At 39.1% G+C, this 21,044-nt stretch overlaps 1 protein-coding gene across 7 annotated transcripts in view; it reads left to right on the top strand.

Moving 5' to 3' along the window:
- The window catches only part of LOC128689190 (eukaryotic translation initiation factor 4E transporter-like), a 317,681-nt gene that overhangs the window by 227,221 nt on the left and 69,416 nt on the right, over nucleotides 1-21,044 (top strand). For all 7 annotated transcript variants that reach the window (XM_070087137.1, XM_070087142.1, XM_070087138.1 and 4 more), the window contains 2 exons: nucleotides 4,772-4,878; nucleotides 14,701-14,964. In XM_070087137.1, the coding sequence (XP_069943238.1) occupies nucleotides 4,772-4,878; nucleotides 14,701-14,964 (371 nt within the window). The remainder of the gene's footprint in view (nucleotides 1-4,771; nucleotides 4,879-14,700; nucleotides 14,965-21,044) is intronic.

Here is a 21,044-nt window from a genome sequence, read left to right on the forward strand (position 1 = left end):
GGAGGCAAAAACTTCACCTTAATGAAGCTCATGTCCCTAGAAAGTCGCTCTGCCAAGTCTGAAGGATGACCAGGAGCATTGTCTAATACCAGGAGGCACTTAAGGTCTAATTTCTTTTCAGTTAGGTAATTTTTCACATTGGGGCAAATGCATGATGTAACCAGTCATAGAAAAAGTCCCTAGTGACCCATGCCTTACTGTTTGCCCTCCACAGCACACACAAATTAGCCTTGAGGACATTGTTTTTCCTGAACACTCTGGGAGTTTCAGAGTAAGCCTGTCTTTCATAGGCTTATGTCCTGGGAGTGCCTTTTCCTCCTGAGTAATGTACGTCCTGCATGGCATTTTCTTCCAAAACAGGCCTGTTTCATCACAATTAAACACTTGTTCAGGTTTCAGTCCTTCACTGTCTATGTACTCCTTGAAGTCCTGCACATATTTTTCAGCCGATTTGTGGTCCGAACTGGCAGCCTCACCATGCCTTATCATACTATGAATGCCACTACGCTTCTTAAATCTCTCAAACCAACCTTTGCTGGCCTTAAATTCACTCACATCAGTAGTTGCTGGCATTTTTCTAATTAAATCGTCATGCAACTTCCTAGCCTTTTCACATATGATCGCTTGAGAGATGCTATCTCCTGCTATCTGTTTCTCGTTTATCCACACCAATAAAAGTCTCTCAACATCTTTTCTATCACTTGCGATCTCAGTTTCGAAAACATAGTTGCACCTTTGGCAAGAACAGCTTCCTTGATTGCCGTTTTCTTGCCCACAATAGTAGCGATGGTTGATTGGGGTTTATTATACAACCTGACCAGCTCAGAGATACGCACTCCACTTTCATATTTATCAATGATCTCTTTCTTCATCTCCTTAGTAATTCTCACCCTTTTTGCTGTAGGGTTGGCACTAGAAGCTTTCTTGGGGCCCATGGTGACTTATTTTGCAGGTGCAATCACTAAAAAGGCTGTGATAATGTGAAATGTTCCAGTTGTATGTTTGGAAGCGACCGCGGTGGCTGGCTGGCTTGTAAACACTGGCACCAAAGGGACAAGTGAGGCGCGCTCAGGCCAAAGTGGACGCGTATGGTACGGAACGAATTGCGCTGGTCGGGTTTTTAAGCGCTAGTCGAGGCAAAATTTTTGCGTTAAAATGTATCGCTAGTCAGATTTATCGTTAATCGATGCCATTGTTGGTCGAAGGTCCACTGTATTACTCCTGTTTTATCGATTGAGCACAAGAAACTGCCCAATCAACTATTTCAGCTCCCCAATAAAGTGATCAGAAATTGGTAATTTGGGCAGTTTCAAAGCTCAAAATATTGCCTCTCCTCACTTAACCCTTTGACTGTTACGGTCATATATACAGTAGACCCTCAACCAACGGCATTAATCCATTCCAGAGAGCTTGCCGTTGGTCGAATTAATTTTCCCCATAAGAAATAATGGAAATAGAATTAATCCATTCCTGACACCCCAACGTCTGGAAAAAAAAAAATGTATATGAAATATAAATTTCCTGACACGAAAACGAATGGGACATGCAAAATAAACAATAATTAAATGCCACTTACCTTTATTGTGGAGTTGTTGATGAGTGATGTGCCAGCAGCAGGAGAGATTCAGGATTGTCTATTGCTTGGAAGGAGAATCCTCTTCCATAAAGACTTCAGGTACCAAATCCTTTGGTGGGGTTACCTCCCTTCTTGGTTTTTTAATGCCTTTAGGACCAGCTTGAGAGTCGCTGGACCCCTGTCGCACAAAATAACTGTCCAGAGAGCTCTGTTTCTCATGAACCCTTAGGATTTCCCTAAAATGGGACACACGAGTGTCATTGTACATGTTGCCAATGCGGCTTGCAACTTCTGTGACAGGATAAAATTCATCCATAAATGCTTGCAGCTTTGTAAACATTGAACACATTTCCCTAATCCTTGACGAAGTCATCTTCCTCTGTCTCTCTTCATCCTGCTCTGAAGAACATTCCTGAGATGTGATCTGTTGCTGTTGCACCTGAAGCTCTTGAAGGTCTGCAGTGGTTAGTTCTTCCTCGTCATTCTCCACCAACTCTTGCACATCCTCGTCACAAACCTCCAACACCAAGGACTTCCCCAATGACACAATAGTTTCCACTACTGGCATAGGCTCCTGAGGGTTAGCCCCAAACCCTTCAAAATCCCTCTGTTCTACACATTCTGGCTACAGTTTCCTCCAAGCAGAGTTCAAGGTCCTCTTAGTCACTCCCTCCCAAGCCTTCCCTATAAGGTTTACACAACTGAGGATATTGAAGTGATCTTTCCAAAACACTCTTAAGGTCAATTGAATGTCTGAGGTCACTTCCAAGCACTTTGGAAACACTGCTTTTCTGTAGAGTTTTTTGAAGTTTGAAATGGCCTGCTGGTCCATGGGCTGGAGGAGAGGAGTTGTATTAGGAGGCAAAAACTTCATAACGAAACAAGACTCCCCTGCAATTTCCTCTTGCAAGTCGTGAGGATGAGCAGGAGCATTGTCCATTACCAGGAGGCACTTGAGTGACAATTTCTTTTCCTGGAGGTATTTTGTCACAGTGGGGCCAAACACACCATAAAACCAGTTCAAGAAAAAGTCCCTAGTGACCCTTGCCTTACTGTTTGATCTACACAGCACACACAAATTACCCTTGACGATATTGTTTTTCTTGAACACTGGGAGTATCAGAGTGATGCACCAATAAAGGCTTCACTTTGCAGTCACCTCTAGCATTACTACACAACATTAATGTCAGCCTGTTTTTCATAGGCTTATGTCCTGGGAGTGCCTTTTCCTCCTGAGTAATGTAGGTCCTGTTTGGCATTTTCTTCCAAAACAGGCCTGTTTCGTCACAATTAAACACTTGTTCAGGTTTTAAGTTTTCAGTCTCTTTGTATTCTTTAAAGTCCTTCACATATTTTTCAGTTGCATTTTTGTCTGAACTGGCTGCCTCTCCATGCCTTACCACACTGTCTATGCCACTACAAATCTTAAATCTCTCAAACCAGCCTTTGCTGGCCTTAAATTCATCAGCAGCAGCAGCACTATTTTGAGGCATTTTCTTAATGAGATCATCATGCAACTTCTTTGCATTTTCACAAATTATAGACTGAGAAACACTTATCACTGGATAATTGTTTTTCATTTATCCATACCAATAACAGTCTTTCTACCTCTTCACTTATTTGCGGTCTCCGTTTTGAAAACATACTTGAATCTTTCGCAACAACAGCTTCCTTGATTGCCTGTCTGTTCGCCAAGATAGTACTGATGGTTGAATGTGATTTGTTGTATTGCCTTTCGAACTCGGTGATATGCACTCCACTCTTGTATTTTTCAATGATTTTCTTCATTTCTATCGTAATTCTTACCCTTTTTAACACAAGCTTAGCACTAGAAGCTTTCTTGGGGCCCATGGTGGCTTATGTAGCGGTTACAAGCACTAAAATCAGTGGAATAATTCAAAATATATGGGAGGCACACGTGGAAACCGACCGCAACAGCTTGTAAACAATGGCACACCGAGTGCTGGAGTGGCTGAGCCGCCCGCTCAGGCTGCGCTCTGGGCACATGGACATGTTATGGACGGACGTTGTTGGTCAAGGCATTTTTTTTACAGCAAAAAGCGCTGTTAGACAAAATTGCCGTTACTTAATGCTGCTGTTAGTTGAGGGTCAACTGTATACGTCTTAGGAGCCAACGTTTTTGATGTACAGTAGACCGTCATTTAGCACAGTAGTTACAATTAGAATATTCTTATCTAGATATGCAGGGGAGTCAGTGGTACCTTTAATCTCACTAACAACTGAAGTGAATTTGTCCTGGAGAACAGAGAATCAATTTCCTACCTTCACCTCTTCTCTATTAACCTTCCTTATCATCCTTCTTCCTGAATTATGAACCACTTGCCACTTAGAGGCTGTCACTCTCCAAATCACTGCTGGTAACTTTTTCCTCCTCACCAGCAACATCCATCTCACACTCACTCCCAAACCCATCTAGATGAAGCTTCAGCCTCTTATTTTCCTCCTGAAGAAGTAGAATCTTCTTCTTCAACACTTTAATGTGAGATTCTAAAACACTACAACAAGCCATGGTGCTAGGTAACACCCGACGCTAATCCCAGACAGGTATGACCACATGTGACCACTGAGGTCAGCAGTCACGTGTGGCCACATGTGGCCACTTATGGCCACATCCATTTCAAAGCCACTAAACTCGGGGTCAGCATCACTTTTCTCTTAAAAGGGGAGTGTTAATATGACATGACATTAGTGAACCCCTGGTGTTTGCTGTAGCTGGCACTCAATTGAACTGATGCTCCCACAAGGTACTAAGTGGTCCCAAATTTTTTTAATACTGACCAGGCATCTGAGGCCAATTGTGCCAAATTTGGAGGCAGGAAAAATAAAATGTAGATCTACGTTCGGAGCGCTAGCAGTAAGAGCGTAGATCTATGTTTGGACAGTTAAGGGGTTAAATAAAAGTTATTTTTGGACCACAATAAATCACAGATGACTAAAACAGCAGAAATTGAATACGTGAATACAGGGTTCTACTGAATAAGTAGATGAAAAAAAAAATGAGGGCATGCTTGTAATGACTTAGTTTCGAGGTTGTTAAATGGTGTAAAAAATATAAATATTCAGTGGGACCCACTTGCTTATTTGAAAATGTTCTATAATAGTCTTGCTGGGTTAATTCTCGTATTTAATATATCTGATTTAAAATGTTTAATTTTAATATTTGCTTTCAAACAGTCCAGTTGTTAGTGACCTGATGAAAGATGGAGATAGAGCACGTGACCACATGGACAACCCAGTGAGTGCAACTGTGCAGCTACAGATTCCTCTGCAGTCACAGCAAGGTAAATTTTTCTCTCTCTCTTTTGGTATTTTTATCAATTTCATTGATGTTTTTTCCCCACATGTTTTACTGTAATATACATTACTTCATCCTTTTTTTTTACCCTAACCCTTTGAGGGTCGCCAGGCCCTCTCAGAGACTTGTTCTCAGGGTCGCCAAAATTAAAAAAAAAAAAAAATTCTTATGAAAAGATAGAGAATCTTTTTGCCGATCATAATGACACCAAAAGTATGAAATTTGATGGGAAACTTACGGAATTATGCTCGCGCGAAGTTAGCGGTCTCGACGATGCTTACTCATCGGCAATTTTGCCCACTTTAACCCCTATTTTCGGCCAATTCCAGTGTACTAGTTGACAAAAATCATAACTATTTCGCTAGAACTCCATTTTTTCTATCGAATGAGTACAAGAAACCACCCATTTACCGAATTAGCAATTTTGCCAATTTCACACAAATTTCAAAAGATGCCAATTTCCAAATAGGGTCCAGAATAAACAAGAAAGACATTCCTGGCACTAAAATAACATTTCCTCTGTTCATTAGCCACATTCTCACGCCCCTCTTACATTTCTTTTGCTTTCCACTTTGAATTTTTATTCTCACAAAAAATAGAAGATTTACTGTTATGCAGACTACTGTATTAGTGTAGAAATGGTATAAATAATACCAGCGCACTTGTGAAAGAATATTAGACTCCCCATTTGACGTGTATTGGACGCGTGGCATGATTCGTTTACTTTTGAACTTTGGCAAAAATCGAACATTTCTGCTACTTTGAGCTCAATTTCAAGGTACTTTTCATTGTGAAACCAATCAAAATCATGTCAATTTCTGTAACATGTCTTCCATTCTATAAAATAAGACCAGGAAAACTAGAATACAACAATAAATACCATACGAAAATACAGTGCAAAGTCGCTGTTTTAAACCAAAAACACGGTCAAAGTTTTTTTTTTTCTCATTATACACTGTGTGATGCAGGATTTTTTTTTATACTGCACACACTGACCACATAGACTCATTCTTTCATGTGTAGGCCTACCAGCTTTCTCTCACTAGATTTGAGGGCGCTAGAATTTAGGCGTACTAGTACGTCAAGAACCCTGTCTTGTAAGCCATACTAGTAAGGCCGAAACCCCGAAAGGGTTAAAAGATTAATTTTTTTTTTATCCATGACACGACTTCAGTGTTTTTTTTTTTTTTTTCTGTCTTTCTTTCTTTCTTTCACATTTGCCATTTCCTACCGAGGCACTGTATTTCCCCCATCTAGAACTGCCTGCTGGTTTCCCTGTATCCCTTCATAAATGTTTCTTTGCTCACACACCAACCATAAGTCATATTCAAAAAAGCACTCTTCTCAAGCCTTTCCATCTAAAACCACCTACAGTATAAGTTACCTGAAGATGATGCCAGAGTCACCAACCCCATGGCTGTCCCTGACCAGGCCTTCACTCCCTTAAGACTATCTCATGGGTAACTCACCCATACAAGTGTTATCATTCCTATGATCTGGTACATTCCCATTTTTACCTCCATAGATGAATTTTTCTTTCCATAGATGTCTCAACACTCCACCTATCTTTTTTTTTTTTTCTGTTTATTCTTAACCTAGGCCTTCTTACACTGCTGGCACTTTCATTCCTGAATATTTAACTACATTCACTTTCTCTTAACATAAGAACATAAGAAAGGAGGAACACTGCAGCAGGCCCGTTGGCCCATACTAGGCAGGTCCTTCACAATCCATCCCACTAACAAAATATTTGCCCAGCCCAATTTTCAATGCTACCCAAGAAGGCGAGGTAGGGGTCATCCTCAAAAAGGTTGGAAGGAAGGGGTAAGGCAGGTTTTGTGGGTGAGGGGCTTGGACTTCCAGCAGGCGTGTGTGAGCGTGTTCGATAGGAGTGAATAGAGATGAATGGTATTTGGGGCCTGACGATCTGTTGGAGTGTGAGCAGGGTAATATTTAGTGAAGGGATTCAGGGAAACAGGTTATTTTTATATAGCCGGACTTGAGTCCTGGAAATAGGAAGTACAATGCCTGCACTTTAAAGGAGGGGTTCGGGATATTGACAGTTTGGAGGGATATGTTGTGTATCTTTATACGTATATGCTTCTAAGCTGTTGTGTTCTGAGCACCTCTGCAAAAACAGTGATTATGTGTGAGTGAGGTGAAAGAGTTGAATGATGATGAAAGTATTTTCTTTTTGGGGATTTTCTTTCTTTTTGGGTCACCCTGCCTCAGTGGGAGACAGCTGACTTGTTAAAAAAAAAAAATTCTATTTACCCATGTGCAAGTCCCAGTGAAATCCAACCCCTCTCACTCATATATTTAGCCAACCTAAATTTGAAACTACCCAAGGTTTTAGCCTCAATAACCCTACTAGGCAGACTGTTCCACTCATCAACTACCCTATTTCCAAACCAATACTTTTCTGTATCCTTTCTAAATCTAAACTTGTCTAATTTGAATCCATTACTGCGGGTTCTTTCTTGGAGAGATATCCTCAAGACCTTATTTATATCCCCTTTATTGATACCCATCTTCCACTTATACATTTCGATCATGTCTCCCCTCATTCTTCGTCTAACAAGTGAATGTAATTTAGGGGTCTTCAATCTTTCTTCATACAGAAGATTTCTAATGCTATGTATTAATTTAGTCATTCTACGCTCAATGTTTTCTAATGAATTTATGTCCATTCTGTAATATGGAGACCAGAACTGAGCTGCGTAATCTAGGTGAGGCCTTACTAATGATGTATAAAGTTGTAATATAACCTCAGAACTTCTGATGTTTGCACTTCTTGATATATATCCCAGTAATCTGTTTGCCTTATTATGTATGCTTAGGCATTGCTGTCTTGATTTAAGGTTACTGCTTATCACAACCCCCAAGTCCTTTTCGCAATCTGTATGGCTAAGTTCTACATTATTTATAAGTGCTAGGGTTGTGGACATTCCCGAGCTTCAGAACCTTACATTTATCTACGTTGAACTGCATCTGTCACTTTTCTGACCAGGTATTGAGTTTGTCTAAATCCTCCTGAAGTTCCCTGATATCTACGTTTGAATCAGTTATCCTGCCTATCTTTGTGTCATTGGCGAATTTGCTCATATCACTTGTAATTCCCTCATCAAGATCATTGATATACATTATAAACAAGAGTGGGCCCAAGACTAATCCCTGTGGAATGCCACTTATTACATATCTCCACTCAGATTTAACCCCATTTATGCACACACTGCTTCCTGTCTGTGAGCCATGACTCGATTATGCCTTTCATTGTCTGGACTTTTACTTATTCTCATCATGTTGCTCTTTTGTATGTTTACATTCACCTAGCTACTTCTACACATCCTCCCAAACTCATCCATCAACCTTAGAAACGTGTTATCAGCAAAGAGCAACTGTGGCAATTCATACTTTTGCCTCTCCCAAAATTGTTACAGTATTTGATTTTCTGAACCCTGATTGTATATACAGTAGGGCCCCGCTTTACGGCATTCCGCTAATAGTACTGACATTTCAAATTATGACCAAAACTCTATATACAGCTCCCCCAACTGACTTTCTAATACTGTCACTGCACCCCACCTGGTTTGTTTACATTCTCTGTGAGCTCCATAAGCACCACGTCTCTCCATTATGTCTGGAAACTCCAAAATTTAAAGTGCTTTTAAAAGTTTTTTTAATGTTTTATATATACAGTGGAACCTCATCTTGCGAATTTAATCCATTCCATGACCTTGTTCGTATGCTGATTCAGTTTTCTTCATTTAAATTAATTGAAATGCAATTAATCTGTTCCAGCCTCTCAAGAGGCATGACAAAATAATGCTAATATCAACTCTACAGCTTAGTTATCTATCACAGTTCATCTAATATGACATAAACAATATTAATAATATAGAAATATGATGCATACTCTAGAATGAATAAAGTAGGCCATAATATGGCAAGTGATGACGATGCCAGCAGCAGCAGAAAGCATCCGCCATTTACTCTCCCACTCTAGTATCTTCCCAGTCCATAATCCCACACCTAGCTTGTATTTATCTATGATTAGTGGTGAGGTAGTCACATATGTAACCACAGATGTGGTCATGACAGATGTATATATAGGTGAAGACATGATCATTGGCCACAGTGGTGGCCACAGTGATCATGTCTTCCCATCTTCCACTTAAACTGGCAGGTAAGACACATAGGCAACATTTAGGCAACTTTATTCCAAAACGTTTCACCTACACAGTAGGCTTCTTCAGTCGAGTACAGAAAGTAGGCAGGAGCAGTAGAGATGTGAAGACGATGTAATCAGTCCATCACCCTTGAAGTCGTAGATCTGAGAGGGATGTGACTGCTCAGTGGCTACATTCTCACTACTACTACTCTGCGCCTCTCCTTCCAACAGTATTTAAGTCTCAATACTGTCGCTTGATCTTCAGTTAGTTCCAGATTTTGGAACAGAACTTCTCCAGGCTGAAGGACTGACAACCTCAAATCTACGACTTCAAGGGGGATGGATTGATTACATCATCTTCACATCTCTACTGCTCCTGCCTACTTTCTGTACTCGACTGAAGAAGCCTACTGTGTAGGCGAAACATTTCGGAATAAAGTTGACTAAATGTTGCCTATGTGTCTTACCTACCAACCTGTCGGTATTGTATACCATTTTGATATTCACTCTGTCAGACACTGCAACACAATGGCATCTTGGTACAGAAGAGAAAACACCTTGGATAAATTTTTCAAGTGAGAATTGTTTGATCTGAGAGGGATGTGACTGCTCAGTGGCTACATTCTCACTATTACTACTACTCTGCACCTCTCCTTCCGACAGTATTTAAGTCTCACTTATCATCAGCAAATTTACTTATGTCACTCATAATCCCTTCATCAAGGTCATTAATGTAAATTATGAACAAGAGAGGGCCTAAAACTGATCCTTGTGGAATGCCACTAGTGACTAATCCCCATTCTGATTTGACCCCATTGATTGAAACACACTGCTTTCTATTGGTAAGCCATGTCACTTGATCTTCAGTTAGTTCCAGACTTCGGAACAGAACTTCTTCAGGCTGAGGGACTGACAACCTCAAATCTACGACTTCAAGGGTGATGGACTGATTACATCATCTTCACATCTCTCTTGCTCCTGCCTACTTTCTGTACTCGACTGAAGAAGCCTACTGTGTAGGCCAAATGTTTCGGAATAAAGTTGCCTAAGTGTTGCCTATGTGTCTTACGTACCAACCTGTTGGTATTGTATACCATTTTGATATTCCACTTACACACTTTGATCATAAGAACATAAGAATGGAGGAACACTGCAGAAGGCCTACTGGCCCATACAAGGCAGGTCCTTAACAAAACGACCTCTACCCTCTATTTCTATAATATGTTTTCCATTCTATCAAATGAGACCAAGAAAACGAGAATACAACCATAAATACTATATGAAAATAGACCACAAATTCAGCATTTTAATTAAAAAAAAGCTGTAGTTTTTTCTCATTATGCACTGCGTGCTGCAGGATTTTTTTATATGGTGCACACTGACCACACAGACCCATTCTCTCACATGTGGGCCTACCAGCTTTCTCCTGCTTGATTTGAAGCCTCTAGAATTTGAGTATACATCAAAAACGGTGGCTCGTAAGACGTATATATACGACCAAAACAGTCAAAGGGTTAAAGGCTCCCCATTTTCATTTATCCCTGGCACCCCAAATTTACCTACTACTCCCTCCACAACATTTTTGCCCACTTTAGCATTGAAATCCCCAACCACCATTACTCTCTCACTTGGTTCAAAACTCCCTATGCATTCACTCAACATTTCCCAAAATCTCTCTCTCCTCTTCACTTCTCTCTTCTCCAGGTGCATATACGCTTACTATAACCCACTTTTCACATCCAGCCTTTATTTTACCCCACATAATCCTTGCATTAATACATTTATAGTCCCTCTTTTCCTGCCATAGCTTATCCTTCAACATTATTGCTACTCCTTCTTTAGCTCTAACTCTATTTGAAACCCCTGACCTAATCCCATTTATTCCTCTCCACTGAAACTCTCCCACTCCCTTCAGCTTTGTTTCACTTAAAGCCAGGACATCTAGCTTCTCATTCATAACATCCACAATCATCTCTTTCTTATCATTTGCACAACATCTACGCACATTCAGACATCCCACTTTGACAATTTTCTTCTTATTCTTTTTAGTAATTATTACAGGAAAGGGGTTACTAGCCCATTGTCCCGGCATTTTAGTTGACTTTTACAACACGCATGGCTTACAGAGGAAAGATTATTATTCCACTTCCCCAAGGATATAAAAGGAAAAGTAATAAGACCAAGAACTATTAAGATAAAATCAAAGAAAACTCAGATGAGTGTGTATAAATAAACATGTACAGCAGGGCCCCACTTATACGGCAGGTTAGGTTCCAGGCTACCGCCGTAAAGCGGAAACCGCCGTAAAGTGGAACACCCTTTTTTTCCACTTATAAATGCATACAAACACTAGATAACAAGTTTACACTAACATATATTAAGTTAGCAATAGAACCAGGCATCAAAAAAACAATAAAAAAGTACAATACACACATAGTGCACTCATTACTTACCTTAAAATATTTATAGTCTTAATCTAGGGTGAGACAAGTAGTATTTATTGTAAGAAATCAAGTGTGGTATGTATGGTAATCAGTCAGGCTACCTTACCAGGCCACCCCACCCACACATACTATTCTATGATATTTAAGCATCCCAGAGCGATAAAATGTATATACAGTTCACTCATTACTTATCTTAAAATATAGGGTGAGATGAGTAGTATTTATTGTAAAAAATCAAGTGTGGTATGTATGGTAGTCAGCCGGGCTACCATACCAGGCCAACCCACCCACACATATATTCTATGATATTTAAGCATCCCAGAGCGATAAAATGTATATACAGTTCACTCATTACTTACCTTATAATATGTGTAGTCTTAATGTAGGGTCAGGAGTAAGTAAATGAGATAAAACGAATAAATGAGAGAGAGAAAGAATGAGTGGATGAGAGAGGACAGGCGCAGAGTTATGTAAACAAACCAGGCGAACGTAAGTTTTGTAAACAAACGAAGTGTACACGTCTGGTTTGTGTACAAGTTACATTGTGTACAGGTTGTCTCTACATTGATACGGTAGAATTAATAAAGAAGAACACTCCCATTCTCATGTAGCATCATTTTGAGAAGAAATGAAGCTCTGAGTGAAGGCAATGGAAATAAGTTACTCTGACTTTTTTGGGTTATCCTAGGTTCTCTACACATATGTTGTTATGTATGATAATCTATGTAACTGTATTTGTGTATACCTGAATAAACTTACATACATACGAAAGGAATAATTTTCTACAGTTACCCCCAGTAACACATTTTCTCTTATGTTAGATTAGAGAAAATGTTATTCTTGCCGTCACTTGTACAAGTTATGTGGCTCCCACATCTTATATTTATGTTTATTTATTCTATTGTGGGATGTATTTATCATCTTTTTATGTTATGTATCGTGTTTATTATATAATTTTGAAAAAAATATCATGGATGGATTAATGAAAATGTGTATATTAACGTAATATACGACATTTAATGAGACTCGGTGAGTATTGTTATTATTATTATTATTATTTCTAATATGGCGTCACTTGTGCAAGTCGTCTGCTACCACATCTCACATTTGTGTTTATTTATTCTACTGTGGGGTGTATTTATCTTATTTATATGTTATGCATCGTGTTTATTATATAATTTTGAAAAAATATCATAGATGGATTAATGAAAATGTGTATATTAACGTAATATACGACATTTAAATGACTCGATGATTATTATTATCATTACTAATATGACGTCTGGAGACATAAGACACTTACCAATTTTAATGTGTACCTGCATGCCAGCACAGTATGTAAGTTTATTTAGGTACAGGTATACATAAGTATAATTATCAGAGTATATAAAATATGAAATAACTTTTAAAAACATTTGAAATTTTGGAGTTTCCAGACAAAATGGAGAGACTTAGTGCTTACTGAGCTCATGGAGAATGTAAACAAACAGGGTGGGGCACGGTGACCGTATTAGAAAGTCAGGTGGGGGGAGCCGTATAGCGAGTTTTGGTCATAATTTGAAATGTCCGTATTAGTGGAACGCCGTAAAGTGAAACGCCATAAAGCGGGGCCTTCCTGTACATGTATGTGTAGCATAGGTAGTAGGTTGGTAGACAGCAGCCGCCCAGGGAGGTACTACCGTCCTGCCAAGTGAGTGTGAAACGAAAGCCTGTAATTGTTTTATATGATGGTAGGATTGCTGGTGTCCTTTTTTCTGTCTCATAAAAACGCAAGATTTCAGGTATGTCTTGCTACTTATACTTACACTTAGGTCACACTACACATATGTGTACAAGCATATATATACACACACCCCTCTGGGTTTTCTTTTATTTTCTTTCTAGTTCTTGTTCTTGTCTATTTCCTCTTATATCCATGGGGAAGTGGAACAATTCTTCCTCCATAAGCCATGCGTGTTGTAAGAGGCGACTAAAATGCCGGGAGCAAGGGGCTAGTAACCTCTTCTCCTGTATATATTACTAAATTTAAAAGGTGAAAATTTTGTTTTTCCTTTTGGGCCACCCCACCTCAGTGTGGCATGGCTGGTACATTGAAAGAAAGATGTGTGCATAGTGTGACCTAAGTGTAAGTAGAAGTAGCAAGACATACCTGTAATCTTGCATATTTATGAGACAGACAAAAGACACCAGCAATCCTACCATCATGTAAAAAATTACAGGCTTTCGTTTTACACTCACTTGGCAGGATGGTAGTACCTCCCTGGGTGGTTGCTGTCTACCAACCTACTACTATATACACCTACCATCCGACTTACGACCGAGTTCGGTTCCGAGAAACCGGTCGTAAGTCGAAATGGTCGTAAGTAGAACTTTACTACTGAATATCAACAAAACATTTTTGTAATGACTTTATTTTATTGTTTTATTTTAGTATTTCATGTTTTACTTTGCTTTTTATGTTGTTAGTACTGTGTTTTATACTGTAAGGTTTAGGATAAGCACTGTGTACAACACAAATAGTTGTGTATTTCCCAGAAATTTGGCATAAAAAACACGGTCGTAAGTCGAACAGGTCGTGAGTCGGATGGTAGGTGTATTATATTATATATATTATAGTATATATTATACTCTATATATTTAATTATTTAATGAAATCACGAAACGAGTGATTTTGAATCATTAACAGAACTTCAGCTAGCCAGGATTCAATCCTGCATCACAATGCCCAGCCCTGCAGGAAAAGAACAAACTACACATCCCTCTTTCCACTTGACCATCAATTCTCAATTGGTCAAGTGGACAGAATTGATGATCAGTTGGAGAGAGGGATGTGTACTTCATCCTGTTCTTACAGGGGTAGGCATTGTAACAGGGTCAAGTCCTGGCTAGCTGCAGTTTCTCTTTCTCCTTCTCTCTTTCTCTTCTTTCTTTCTGCTCTTTTTCTTTCTGGGGGTTGGTACGTGTGTGCATGCATGCTTGCCCCCCCCTCCTTCAGGGTGCAGGCACTGTACTGTATATAAATTAAATATATAACTTTAGAATAGTGCTATTAATCTTTGTGGAACTTTGTGAGAGAAACTTGTCCTAATAAAATGTTTTGTTAAATATCTGCCATATATATGTAGTTTTAAACCTTACTCATAAAAGTGTACCAGCTTGTAATTCATTGAAAATTTAGAAGTCATTATGTTAGTTTTAGGTCGAGGGAAAGGCGACACCAAACGGGATATGCGCCGTGGTGCTTCTCCGTTGCCACCCAGTAGCTCCTCGTTGTCACCAGGTGGGCCAATAATGGGTGGAAAGGGGCCCATGATGATGGGGTGTGGTAACCCAGGAATGATAAATATGGGCCATCACAATGTGGGTGCTCTTGGTCAGAGGCATCCTTCAGCATCTTTGCAGCCACCAAACCTGGGAATATCACGAGGAAATCAGCAAAATCTTAATAACATCAGAGGTAAGTGTCTAAACTCCAAAAGAAAGCCCACAAAAGGATATTTTAAAATTCAGATTCAACTGCATTTCACATGCAGCTTGCAGAATGGACAGGAGTCAAACCCATGGCAAACCAGTCCTAAAACTAACTCGTCAGTTGTAGGACTGTTTTGCCATGGATTTGAATGCTGAACTAATGAGATTTTGTGAATATGTATATTTCTGTAAAATAGATAAGTTTAGTACTTCCCTTCCCTTCCCTCTATGAATGTAATAATTCTATACAATAGGAAGGGTAGCATGGTCCAAACTGTAACCACAAATGAAGACTTTTACAGACAAGTGTCTAATCATGGCTGGGATAAGATATAAATCAGATCCTTTATCAGGTAAGCATGGTACAGGGGTAAGATCACTAATCTTGTAGCTTTAGTACTGGCTTTCCCTGGTTTTGAATCCTGCCCGTTCTACAAGGTTTTTTGTTATTATTATTATTATTATTATTATTATTATTATTATTATTATTATTATTATTATTATTATTATGCAGCGGCCGTCTCCCAGGGTGACCTAAAACACAAAGCTTTTCATTTTTCTTTTTTCATTTAGTAATAAGTGTTTCTATATCCAATGTTTTAAGGAATTGCATATTAACTATTCAGAGAAGCCTTACAAAAGATGAAAGTATGCACAGATATTTCTTTCATGATCTTTATATATTTTTACCTGCAATGACTGTACAGATTTTTTTCTGAAATTTGATAAACCATTGAGGAACATCAGGGTATAGAAGAGGGCTTGCCCCCCTCCTCCTCTAAAGGCTCTCTGGCTAGACTATAAATATTTGTAATTCTTAAAGTAACTAGTTTTCAGTTTAGGTGTCATGCACCAAGCTCAGTGAAAATGGGCATTATTAAAAAAATTATTTTACTGGTATACCACACATGTACCTCAGTACCATGTACAAATGTTAATGCATTTCATAAGCAAATAGCAAAAATAAAATGCTTAAAAAATTGTCACTTGAACCTGGCCTCAAAAAATACAAAACTGAAAGAGCTGTGTATAAATGAAGTGGGGACCAATGTTACCCTTCTGAGTGTCCGTCCCGCAGTTCTACGGTTTGAAGCCAGGGTCCAAACAGTAGTACATACTACATCATGAGCTCAGCTCACTCAAATATGCTGCGAGTGGTAAATTTGAGCCTAGATATGAGAGAATGCATCTGTGGTAAGTGTGCACCACATAAAACAAATCCTGCAGCATGCAGTGCATGATAAAAAAAAAAACTGCGATTCTGTTTTTGGATTAAAACAGCGACTTTGCAGTGTATTTTTGTATGGTTTTTATGGTTGTATTCATGGTTTTTTTTGGTCTCATTTGATAGAATGGAAGATACATATTGCAGAAATAGATGATTTTGATTGGGTTTAGTACTGAGAATAGCTTGAGATTGAGCTCAAAGTACAGTAGTGGAAATGTTTGATTTTTTGCCACTGTTCAAGAGTAAACAAATCACATCATGTCTCCAACACACGTCAGCTGGTGGGTCTGTTGTACGTTCATGAATGTGCTAATATTTATACAATTATTGCAGTATTGCATAACAGTAAATCTTCTAATTTTTAGTGTGAATAAAAATTGTTTGTGAATAAAAAAATCAAAATGGAATTCATTTGTAAAGCCTGGAAACATAACTAATAAGCAGAGGATATGTTATTTTAGTGCCAGGAATGCCTGCATTGTTTATTCTGGACCCTATTTTGAAACTGGAATATTTTGAACTTTGTGTGAAACTGCCCAAATTTCCAATTTCCAATCACTTTATTGGGAAGTTGAAATAGTTGATTGGGTGATTTCCTGTACTCAATAGATAAAATGGAACACATTCTAACTAAATAGCTAAGAATTTGGTCTAATGAAATAATGTAATTGGCTGATAATAGGACTCAAAGTGGGCAAAATTGCTGACAGCAAAATTCACGCGAGCATAGTTTCGTCAATTTTTTTTTTTTTTTTTTTTTTTTTTTTTTTTTTTTTTTTTTTTTTTTTTTTTTTTTTTTTTTTTTCAAAATTTCATACGTTTTGTTTTATTACCTTCAGAAAAAGATTCTCTACCATTTCATAAGAAAAAAATGATAATAATAATTATTATTATTTTTTTTAACAGGTCAGCCATCTCCCACCGAGGCAGGTTGACCCAAAAAGAAAGAAAATCCCCAAAAAGAATACTGTACTTTCATCATCATTCAACACTTTCACCTCACTCACTCATAATCACTGTTTTTGCAGAGGTGCTCAGAATACAACAGTTTAGAAGCATATACGTATAAAGATACACAACATATCCCTCCAAACTGCCAATATCCCAAACCCCTCCTTTAAAGTGCAAGCATTGTACTTCCCATTTCCAGAACTCAAGTCCAGCTATATGAAAATAACCGGTTTCCCTGAATCCCTTGACTAAATATTACCCTGCTCACACTCCAACAGCTCGTCAGATCCCAAATACCATTCGTCTCCATTCACTCCTATCTAACACGCTCATGTACGCTTCCTGGAAGTCCAAGCCCTTCGCCCACAAAGCCTCCTTTACCCCTCCCTCCAACCTTTTCGAGGACGACCCCTACCCTGCCTTCCTTTCCTTACAGATTTATATGCTCTCCATGTCATTCTACTTTGATCCATTCTCTCTAAATGACCAAACCACCTCAACAGCCCCTCTTCAGCCCTCTGATTATTACTTTTATTAAGTCCACACCTCCTAATTTCCACACTCTGAATTTTCTGCATAATATTTACACCACACATTGCCCTTAGACAGGACATTTCCACTGCCTCCAACCACATACTGCAGCATTTACAACCCAAGCTTCATACCCATATAAGAGTGTTGGTACTTTCATATATTCCCTTCTTTGCCTCTAAAGATAAATTTTTTTGTCTCCACATATACCTCAATCGACCACTCGCCTTTTTTCCTTCATCAATTCAATGATTAACTTCATCCTTCATAAATCCATCCACTGACACGTCAACTCCCAAATATCTGAAAACATTTTCTTCCATACTACTACTCCCCAATTTGATATCCAATTTTTCTTTATCTAAATCATTTGATACCCTCATCACCTTACTCTTTTCTATGTTCACTTTCAACTTAGTACTTTTACACACACTCCCAAACTCGTCTACTAACCTTTGCAATTTTTCTTTAGAATCTCCCATAAGCACAGTATCATCAGCAAAAAGTAACTGTGTCAATTCCTATTTTGTATTTGATCCCCCATAATTTATTCCCACCCCTCTTCCAAACACCCTAGCATTTACTTCTTTTACAACCCCATCTATAATTATATTAAACAACCATGGTGACATTACACATCCCTGTCTAAGACCTACTTTTACAGGAAAGTAGTCTCCCTCTCTTCTACACACCCTAACCTGAGCCTCACTATCCTCATAAAAACTCTTTACAGCATTTAGTAACTTACCACCTATTCCATATATGTACTTGCAACATCTGCCACATTGCTCCTCTATCCACTCTATCATATGCCTTTTCTAAATCCATAAATGCAATAAAAACTTCCCTACCTTTATCTAAATACTTCTCACATATATGCTTCAATGTAAACACTTGATCTACACATCCCCTACACATACTAAAACCTCCTTGCTCATCCGCAATCCTTCGTTCTGACTTACCTCTAATTCTTTCAATAATAACCCCACCATACACTTTTCCTGGTATACTCAGTAAACCTCTTTCTTTCAATGTACCAACCGTATCCCACCAAGGTGGTGTGGCCCAAAAGGAAAAACGAAAGTTTCTCCTTTCAAATTTAGTAATATATACAGTAGGTTACTAGCCCCTTGCTCCCGGCATTTTAGTCGCCTCCTACGACACGCATGGCTTACGGAGGAAGAATTTTCTTCCCCTTCCCCATGGAGATAAGAGGAAATAAACAGGAACAAGAACTAGAAAGAAAATAGAAGAAAACCCAGATGGGTATGTACATATATCCTTGTACATGTATGTGTAGTGTGACCTAAGTGTAAGTAGAAGTAGCAAGATGTACCTGAAATCTTGCATGTTTAAAAGACAGAAAAAAGGACACCAGCAATCCTACCATCATGTAAAACAATTACAGGCTTTCATTTTACACTCACTTGGCAGGACGCTAGTACCTCCCTGGGCGGTTGCTGTCTACCAACCTACTACCTAAACTTCAGTAAACTTATTCCTCTATAATTTTTACAATCTCTCATGTCCCTCTTCCCTTTATACAAAGGGACTATACATGCTCTCCGCCAATTCCTAGGTACCTTCCCCTCTTTCATACATTTATTAAACAAAAATACCAACCACTCCAACACTATATTCCCCCCTGCTTTTAACATTTCTGTCATGATCCCATCAGCTCCAGCTGCTTTACCCCCTTTCATTCTACGTAATGCCTCATGCCCCTCCCCCACACTCACATCCTTCTCTTCACTCCTTAAAGATGGTATACCTCCCTGGCCAGTGCATGAAATTACCACCTCCCTTTCGTTGTCGACATTTAAAAGCTTTTCAAAATATTCTCACCATCTACCCAATACCTCTATCTCCCCATTTACTAGCTCCCCTTCTCTGTTTTTAACTGACAAATCCATTCGTTCCTAGGGTTTCTTAACTTGTTTAACTGTAAACGGTCCAAACGTATATATGTATACTAGTTTTTACCACTAGTGCCCTAAACGTATATAATATATGTTTTATTTTTCCTGCCTTCAAATTTGGCACGATTGGCCTGAGATGCCTTGTCAGCATAGTATGGGTTCTAACACTCAGTGTGTGTGGTATTAAAAAAATCTGGGAACACTTAGTACCTTGTGGGAGCACCAGTTCAAATGAGCGCCAGTTAGAGCAAACACCGCAGCAAACACCTGGGATTGACTGATGTCATGTAGTATTAACACTCCTATTTTAAGAGGAAAGTGATTTTGACCCTGAATTTAGTGGCTTTGAGGTGTATGTGTAAGTAATTAAGTTTATTCAGGTATACACAAATACAGTTACATAGAATTATCATACATTGCAGCGTATGTGTAGAGAACCTAGGATAACCCAAAAAAGTCAGTCAGAGTGACTTATTTCCATTGAGGTCCTTTTACCTTATTTTTTATTTTTCTATTATCACACTGGCCGATTCCCACCAAGGCAGGGTGGCCCGAAAAAGAAAAACTTTCACCATCATTCACTCCATCACTGTCTTGCCAGAAGGGTGCTTTACACTACAGTTTTTAAACTGCAACATTAACACCCCTCCTTCAGAGTGCAGGCACTGTACTTCCCATCTCCAGGACTCAAGTCCGGCCTGCCGGTTTCCCTGAACCCCTTCATAAATGTTACTTTGCTCACACTCCAACAGCACGTCAAGTATTAAAAACCATTTGTCTCCATTCAATCCTATCAAACACGCTCACGCATACCTGCTGGAAGTCCAAGCCCCTCTTACACAAAACCTCCTTTACCCCCTCTCTCCAACCTTTCCTAGGCCGACCCCTACCCCGCCTTCCTTCCACTACAGACTGATACACTCTTGAAGTCATTCTGTTTCGCTCCATTCTCTCTACATGTCCGAACCACCTCAACAACCCTTCCTCAGCCCTCTGGACAACAGTTTTGGTAATCCCGCACCTCCTCCTAACTTCCAAACTACGAATTCTCTGCATTATATTCACACCACACATTGCCCTCAGACATGACATCTCCACTGCCTCCAGCCTTCTCCTCGCTGCAACATTCATCACCCATGCTTCACACCCATATAAGAGCATTGGTAAAACTATACTCTCATACATTCCCCTCTTTGCCTCCAAGGACAAAGTTCTTTGTCTCCACAGACTCCTAAGTGCACCACTCACTCTTTTTCCCTCATCAATTCTATGATTCACCTCATCTCTCATAGACCCATCTGCTGACACGTCCACTCCCAAATATCTGAATACATTCACCTCCTCCATACTCTCTCCCTCCAATCTGATATTCAATCTTTCATCACCTAATCTTTTTGTTATCCTCATAACCTTACTCTTTAAAGTATTCACCTTTAA

The sequence above is a fragment of the Cherax quadricarinatus genome, chromosome 21, assembly GCF_038502225.1.
Source record: "Cherax quadricarinatus isolate ZL_2023a chromosome 21, ASM3850222v1, whole genome shotgun sequence".
Classification (NCBI taxonomy): domain Eukaryota; kingdom Metazoa; phylum Arthropoda; class Malacostraca; order Decapoda; family Parastacidae; genus Cherax; species Cherax quadricarinatus.